The sequence below is a fragment of the Cyprinodon variegatus genome, unplaced genomic scaffold, assembly GCF_000732505.1.
Source record: "Cyprinodon variegatus isolate N-32 unplaced genomic scaffold, C_variegatus-1.0 Scaffold487, whole genome shotgun sequence".
Taxonomy (NCBI): domain Eukaryota; kingdom Metazoa; phylum Chordata; class Actinopteri; order Cyprinodontiformes; family Cyprinodontidae; genus Cyprinodon; species Cyprinodon variegatus.
In genome coordinates this window covers 556705-565412 of record NW_015150940.1, presented here as the reverse complement: position 1 = coordinate 565412, position 8708 = coordinate 556705, and the positions used below count along the sequence as shown (strand labels likewise).

At 38.2% G+C, this 8708-nt stretch overlaps 1 protein-coding gene across 1 annotated transcript in view; it reads right to left on the bottom strand.

The window, feature by feature from the left end:
* Window positions 1-6276: 6276 nt before the first annotated feature.
* The window catches only part of adgrl4 (adhesion G protein-coupled receptor L4), a 19443-nt gene continuing 17011 nt past the window's right edge, over window positions 6277-8708 (bottom strand). Inside the window, exons 13-16 of the mRNA XM_015390142.1 lie at window positions 8405-8471; window positions 8178-8269; window positions 7607-7775; window positions 6277-7186 (exon numbers count right to left, since the gene is read on the bottom strand). Of these exons, the coding sequence (XP_015245628.1) occupies window positions 7124-7186; window positions 7607-7775; window positions 8178-8269; window positions 8405-8471 (391 nt within the window). The 3' untranslated portion in view covers window positions 6277-7123. The remainder of the gene's footprint in view (window positions 7187-7606; window positions 7776-8177; window positions 8270-8404; window positions 8472-8708) is intronic.

Sequence of the window (8708 nt, the reverse complement as noted above, 5' to 3'; positions counted from 1 at the left end):
TTCAGCTGCTTGTATCTGGAATCTCATTCTTTCGGTCATGACCCAAAGCTCATGACCATAGATGAGGGTAGGAACGTAGATCGAACTGGTAAATCGAGAGCTTTGCTTTTTGGCTCAGCTCTCTCTTCACCACAACAGAACGGTACAGGGCCTGCTTCACAGCAGACGCCACACCAATCCACCTATCGATCTCCCGCTCCATCTTCCCCTCATTCGTGAACAAGAAGTAAGTATCTTGGCAACAAGCAAATTAAACTTGAAAACCCTAACCCTTACCCAAGTGGAAAAAAATAAGAGGCACAATTAAAACACTGACAGGTAAAAATACAAAAATGTAAATTACAATATTTGTAGCTGTGTAATTTTATCACATTATGAATATATTTAATAACTTGTAGTTAAGTTATTAAATATCTTAACCATAAGTTATTATAGTTTGGCTGCTCAGTTTTGCAGTAGGTAGCACTACAGCCTTACAGCAGGACGGTTCCAGGTTCAATTCTACTGTAGGTCCAGGGTCCTTCTGCATGGAGTTTGCATGTTCTCCCTGAGCATGCGTGGGTTCTCTCTGGGTACTCCAGCTCCCTCCCTCAGTCAAAAAAAAAATGACTGTTAGGTTAATAGTCTTCTCTAAATTCTCCTTAGGTGTGCGTGTGAATGGTTGTTTTTTTTCTGTTTGTCTATGTGTTGCCCTGCAATGGACTAGCAACCTGGCCAGGGTGTACCCTGCCTCTCGCCCGTAGACAGTGGAGATAGACACCAGCACCCCTCGTGACCCCTGCAGGGATGTAGTGTGACAGAAAATGGATGGATAGTTAAGTAATAGGCCATTCGAACTAAGGATAAAACCAAATAATGATTAGTTAAATGATTAAATCTGCTATTTGCTTACTCACCAGTGTTCTTAGTCTTTTACATAAGGTTGGACCCCTGGACCAATGTCCAATCTTATGTAAAAGACATAAGATGGATTTGGACAGCCCGTTTTGTTGCCTTAAAATCCAGTTGCCTTCAAAAATGTATTTATCGAGGCTATGACTATCAGCAAAGTTATTTATCACCAACCAAAGAGATTGTGTCAGTTCATTCAAATGAAAACCAAAGGAGGGTGTATCCGGCCTGGGTAATAAATCTATCATTGCTTAAAATAACCACAAAAGACAACAGATTAAAATACAATTGTGCCTTTATTAGCAAATATTAGCTATCACATATATTATCACAGGGCTGCCAACCTTTCACCAAACCTTGAGTGAGATTTTTAAATAGTCTGGACAGGCAACGCTTATCAGGGTTCAAGTGCTAGATTGCTTAAAATCTTAAATAATTTACAAAGAGAATTATCTTAGTCCAGATGAGATAAGATAAAATTTAAAATGACATACGTACCTCATAATAACTTCTCAGAAATCCTGGTCTTTTTTATATATATCTGGCGCAGCTGCTGTCAGTGCAGTGAATATGTGGGCTGGTGAAAAAATACAGACTGGATGTGAACATGCCATGTCTTCCTGTTTTAGCACTAAGGTTGTATTAAAAACGAAGACTGGGTTTTGATAAGCATACTATTTTTATATATAAATAAGTGGACAGGAGTTAGTTTTATTGTCTGTTATTTTTTAGCGTAAAAAATTGGGGATATGGAGCGATAGCATGTGAAGACACTGAGATGCGGGAGTCTCACTCACAATGGGTGGGAGTTGACAGCCCTGTAATCATATCTAAAAACTAGTGTTGAGCCGATGCCATTTTTTGGCCCAGATACCGATACACGATACCTGGCTGTGCAGTATCGGCCATACCGATACCATCTGTTTGAAATGGATGTGTGTTTGTATATATAAATAACATGAAATAATATGCATACTACGTGGATGTAAAATAATTGCCATCATGGCTTTGTCAAGCTGCTGCCTACTTTTGTGAAGCAGGAAAAAGACTAATACAAAGTGAATCCAGTAGAACTTTTTATTGCCTACCTGGAATGGGTGACAAGGTAGTTGAATAAACTTTTGGCTCTCAAAATGGTATCCGTGCCCTACTTGTCGGTACTCGCCAATACAGATACCACCATTTTAGTGCAGTATCTGGGCCCCGTCTGATACTGGTATCGCTATTGGTGCAACACTACTAAAAACCAAGTAAAAACTAAAAACTACAGCAAATAAGCACAGGTAAATGAAAGAAAATATTAAAAAAGGGGAAGAGGGTTTTAAGAGTCCGTTCAGAGTCTCTGAGGAATGTTCAAGTTTTAAAGCTTAATATATTCAAGGTGTCCTTTGAAATATCACCAGATAAATTTGAATAACCCTCATGCAGTTACATTGAATGCTATCAAACAGGAGAGTTTCACCTGATTTTAAAATGAAAAATGAACAATGATTCAGGATTAAAATATAGGGAAGCTGTAAAGAATGGGTTAGCTCAACTGGAACAGGATATCTGGTTCTTGGGTGAGCCAGCTAGAACAAAAGGGTTTAGAATAGCATCCATTGGAGCTACTATCTACTGCTCTGTAGTTTCAACTCAAAATAGTGGACACGGCCAAACAATGATACCAATGTCCCTGCGTCCACAAGATGTAAAGATGCTCCAAGTGCCACCCCAACTATCCACCTGGCTCCACCACTGCAAGATCCCACTCCTGCTGTAAGAACTTGGCACTGCAGTGTAACTCATTACTGGTCGCAACATCAGTGGGGACACTCCTGACATCGCCACAAGTTATCAAACCGATTATAGCCCATCAGATTCGCTCGTTGTTTGTATCAAACTTATTCGAATCTCAAGGCTGACCAGGCCTTGGAAACAGACTGGTTTATGGACTGCATCACACTGGAACCACACGCTGCTCCCCCTCTTGTCCGTCAAGTCAACACACAGGAAAACCACCTTCCATTTAATCTCATTTGATTCTCAATTAAGGTGCTCTAGCTCGGGCAAGCCTAGTTAATTAGATTTTCAATTCATTTTATTGAGACCCTTGATTTTAAAGCTGATGATTTCATATGAAAAGGGTTCTGTAAGGGACACTGATTTCATGAAGTGTGTGTGAACGAAAGTGTGAATGGATGCAACTGGATTGTTTTATTTCATTGTTCTTTTCTTTCTCTCTTTTGTCGAGAAGTTAATGTACAAAAAGCTGAGCTACCAGCATTGTCAAGCTTTGGATTTCTCATTGTGGTCACGTGGTGTAGGGGTGGCCATTTTATGAGTTTTACAACCCATTGACCATTTCTCAAGTATGTATTCGCATTCTCTGAAAGTCTGTTCTTGAGAAAACCCACGGGAATAAATGTCGAACTAGCACATTTACTTGTGATGTCACCAAACGCACAGCTCGTCTTATTTCAAATTATTTGATTCATTAATAGTCTGTAGAGAGCAATAATAATAATAAATATACATTAATTAATACTAATGAAAAAGTATAAGTTCTTTGAAAATAAAGAAAGAAAGCGAACCCGATAACTGCTTTTGGCTCCTTAAAAACCAATAATCTTCATTGCACAAAAAGTGCAAGGAAGCTCTCCTATACCTTTGTATTCCAGAGGAGGTACTATGCATGTAGAACTAAAGACATTTTACCCAGATGTTGGTAACAATCCACGCAATCACTTCACTGTTGTAATGGTGTTTTTGTAGTGATGTGCAGTGCCACTTGCACTCCAAACATAATGTATATTATGGCATCCAAAGAGATCAGTTTTGTTCTCATCTGATCAGACTAAATCCTCACAGTATTTCACAGGCTTGTCTCAATGTTGTAAGCAAACCTTAAACAAGCTTCAACATGGTTTTACTTCAGCAATGGAGTCTTGTATGCTGAGTTTCGGACAGGCCATGGAAGATGAGGGCATTGTTTGTTTTCTTTGAAACAATTTTACCTGCTATTTGCAGGTCTTTCTGAAGCTCTTCACAAGTGGTCTGTCGTGATGGGTTTCAAATGTTTAGCCCACATGCAGAAACAACTCAGAGGCAGGGAAAAAGTTGAACAGTTTATTTTATGTGCTGAACTCAGAGAGACAAAACACAGGGCTTCTCAGCTTGGGGGAAATCCAGCGGTCATGTGAACCGGCAACTCTAGGGGGAGATCAGAGTGGTGAGTTCATTGTCCATGGGAAAACAGGCCAATGAAACAGACTCACTGTAATAGTTTGTGGTAGCTCCTTGGATCCTGTTTTTGGGGGAGGTTGTCCAGGTATGGAGATAACTTTGCTGGAGGGCGGACAGGCAGACTTATAGTGGTCCAGAGGAGCAGCGGAGCGGACTGTCACAAGCTTTCTTGAGGAGGACTGTGAACTGGTCAGGTTGAATGTTTCCCTTCTTTCTCAGTGAAAGAAATAGATTCCTTCCAAGGCTTGAAGAACCAGGCTTATCCAGTGGATCAGGTGATATCCTGATAATAAAAGGAGACAAAGGGTTAGGACTAGAGCACTCAAAGAGACGTAAACGTAAAGATAGACTCAGCTAAACTCAGAGAGGCTAGAGTACCCAATGCTGGCAAACACTCTGGCGAGGAGGTGGTGACAGTCCGCTGCCCATATACTCCTCTGATGGTAATGATCAAATGAGCCACAGGTGTGGGTGGTTGACAACAGGATAAGGCCCTCCAGGCAAACAGAGAAACAAGGGCACCATCTAGTGGATGGATGGAGACACTAAAAAAGAAAACAAAACAACCCCCACAAACTGGAACTCCAACATGGTCTTCCGCTCTTGGAAAACTCTTCTGATAATTATTTTCACTCCTCAGACAGAAATCTTGAGAGAAGCACCTGGTCATGGTCGGTTTATGGGGAAATGATGATCCTTCCACGTTCAGATTATGGTCTCAACATTGTTCACTGGAACATTCAGAAGTTTAGAAACACTTCTGAAACCAATGTCATCATTATGATTTGCAACAATAAGCTTGTAAAGGTGTTGAGAAAGTTCTTTACTTTTATCCATCATGAGATGTACATAGGCCATCATTTGGGAATGAACCCGGGGGGGGGGGGGGGGGTTATATTAATTTGAATTGACAAGGGGCAGGATTGCTTTCTAATTACTGAGAGAATTCGGTTGGTGTCTTGGCTTTCCATGCCTTTTTTGCATCTCCCTTTCTTCAGGTGTTTAAATCTTTTTCCTTTTGCCATTCTACATTATTACACATAACTTAATATCTGGACATCTACGGTTTTATTTTTTTTATGTGTGGATTGCATAGAATGTAACAAACATCTGGTGGAAATGTCATCTCGATTGCACATGTAGAAATACATTTAATGAGAAAAATTATGTCATGTTCAATTCTTATTTTACCCTTTGATTATGTTGGTAATGTTAAGGGTTAAGGTAAGGGTCTAGGTCAGGCCAAAGAAACGAACTGGAAATGAATGGAAAGTCCCAATAAGGATAGTTCGACATAATGTGTGTGTGTTTATGTGTTCAGTGTCCCTGTATTTGTTACATTGTGGGGCATGTTTTCTGGAAAAATATCATGTTGTAGAGATCAACTGCTCCTTGTCTGTGTCCATACATGTCACTTTGCTTGTGTGCTTGTGCATGTGTGGATTAGGGCGTTCACCAAAAAATAGACCTGTCGACCAGTCAACTTAATTAACCTGAGTCAGCATCTGGACAAACCAAAAATTGGCCACCCCCTAGCTGGGCAAAGCTTGCATCAGTTACGACTAGTGGAGTTTTCTCCAGGTGGGGCTATAAATTCAAAATAGCAAAAAAAACAATAAAACGTATAATAAGTTATCACACCAGTGTATTTATATGAATACTAACAACAAAGGGCAACAATATAAAATTTTTTTAAAACAAAAACATAATTTTTTGTACATAGATTTTCCCCTTCTGTCCTTGAGGGAAGGACATTTCTCAGTGACTCTATGGTGGAAGTCAGGGAGGGTTTAGTATAGGTTCTTCTCCATAGAGAGGATGGCCAGAGTTTTCATATGATCCTTGTGGAGACTTTCCATTGACATATTTATATTCATTTCTATGGCCTAACCCAGTCTAACTCAGCCCTAACCCTAACCATTACCAACAAATACTCAACCATATACAATATGTCATTTACATTCAAATAACACAATAGTTTTAAATCAAAGTACTTGTAAGTTTGTACAATTTAGCAAATTGTCCGCACCAGGTAACAAATACATAACCACACATCATACACACATATACACACTCACACACGACTGCAAGCATGATTTGTGCATTATGGTAATTAAATTTTTTTTTTTGTTTTTTTTTTGTATTTGTTTTTTTCCCACAAACATACAGATGATCATAACAAACACAAAAGGCAATGAATTTGTGGTTCCAAAGCAAGACTTTATGATTCTCTCAAGAGTTTCTCATCATGTCCAGTAGATGGTGGTCTTGGCCTATGAAATCAGCACAATATGTATTGAAGGATTTTTTTTTTTTTTTTGCTTCTATAAAATAAACGCCATGAGAATGAATGAAGTGAACAAAAGAGTGTTGCAGCCAAATCGGTTCACATTTTTACTGTAATTTGATAGTTTTGATAGCAAAGAATAAAACTAATCTTTCCAAAAATAATGGTGATGACTGAAAACATCTTACAGTAAATAAAAAAAGAACAGAAATTGTTTTTTTGTTGAAGGAATTGATAATCTTGCAAGGCTTTTACTGAACAATGACACTGAAGTGAACAAAAATAAAGATGCTAAAATAATAATTCATTGAACTTTTACTGATCTCACATTGGAGAAATTTACCTTTGCATTTAACCCATCCCCTTGGGGAGCAGTGGGCTGCCATCGTGGGGCGCCCAGGGAGCAGTGTGGGGTTAAGGGTGTTTCTCAGAAACCCAGATTGGCAGTTTGTGGGAATGGGGCTCAATATCAGAACTTCGGGATTCCACGCTATATGCCCTAACCACTAGGTTGCCACTCCCCATGTTGGATATATTTAATTTGAGTGTTTCAATACAGAAAAAAATTGTTTTCAAATATGCAAATGCTACATTTATCAGACATCTGTAATATCCTCACACTGACATTTACAAAAAATATATAGAAGAATCATTACAAGATATTAGATGTACTGTCAATTATTATTATGGAAATTCAGATTCACAATTAGCTAAAAGGTTTCATCTTAGCCATTCAAAACAGCAGGGTACGTTTTTGAAAAGCCTGTAGTACTCCTCCTGAATCTGAAAGGAAAACAGAAAAGGGAAAGATTCAAGTCAATAAAACTAATTAGAAATATCTTCTCAAGCTGCCTACCTGGTTTCTTATCTCAAATTTTATTGATAACAATTAAGGTGGTGGCAAGGAGGCCATCCAACCTAAGACACTGGTGCTCATTATCAGTAACTTTTAAGAAGGGTCAGATGCACTGATCTCAAAAATAACTGGAAATAAGTCATGTGGAAAAAGATTTTTCCACATGAAATTTTTTTTTTTTTTTCAATGGAAAAAAGGTGATTAACATGAATGCCAAATCTGAGTTTGTCAATAAAAGTTAGACATTTGCTTTGAACATGTTACGAAGGTAACCAGAACATTATACAATTATATTACAAATATGTAAAATATCAGTGGAAAGGAGGGAGTCAGTTTCAAGATGTTACCTTTCTGGACAACACACAAAGGAAGATGAAGATAAACATTCCTTGGAAAGCGTTGGTTATCGTAAAAAGATAAGCTGTCAGAGTAGTTTCATGGAGAATGTATAGAACTCCAAAGGTCCAGGTGGCACCAAGCACAAACAGCAGAGCCATAGCACCACGGGCGCAGGACCTAAGGGGGACATTACTGGGTTAACTAACCTGAGCCAGTGCTGAGAAATAGAGATGATACATCAGCAGGGCAACATTTTTAGACAATTTTAGCAGGTTTTTTTTCTTGTATTGGAATCAGCTGATATGTGTCTGCATATGTGTATTGGCAGCACATATCAGGGATTGGTTGGACTGATGTCATAATGTTCAGTATTGTCATCGGGCTAAAAAAAAACGGCGTTGGTTGATCTCTGCTGCAAACTTTGAAATGAAAAAATAACTTTGAATTGTACAAAGAATCTTCTAGTAATGCAACATCATTAACAGCGTGGTGTATACTTTTAATCCATTAGATAAGGACTCTGATATAGTTTTTTCTTGTTGTTTTTGATCTACTTTAGAAAAGCATAGGTAATCCTACCTGATATTTTCATAGTGGCTTATTTCAGGCTTTTTCACAGAGGTGTGCCGGTAGACCTTGTAGATAATTACCCCAAAGGCCAAGAGATTAACCTTTAATTTGAAACCAAACAAGACAAAGACAACAAACATGAAAAAGTCTGATGAATATTCATCATATAAACAACTTCTGTTTCTGGAATTAATGTTTCAACATTTTCAGCTTATTGCTGAGACATCTGTTTTTACCAGAATGATCAAACATGCAGGACCAATGAAGCTCCAAACAAAATGATTTTCTGTGCTCAACCAACACCTGAAAAAGAAGGATGGAGAGAATTATATTTGTGTAATTGAAAGATAAAAATAAAAAATCATGATTTGTATTTTTTGGTTTATTTAATCTCAGGACAATAAATGTTGGTTGAAAACCACCTGCTTCTACATGCATAAACATTAGGCCTAACATTGACTATGACTATGACTCCCTCAGGCCATATGCTGTAAATATATATATATATATATATATATATATATATATATATATATATAT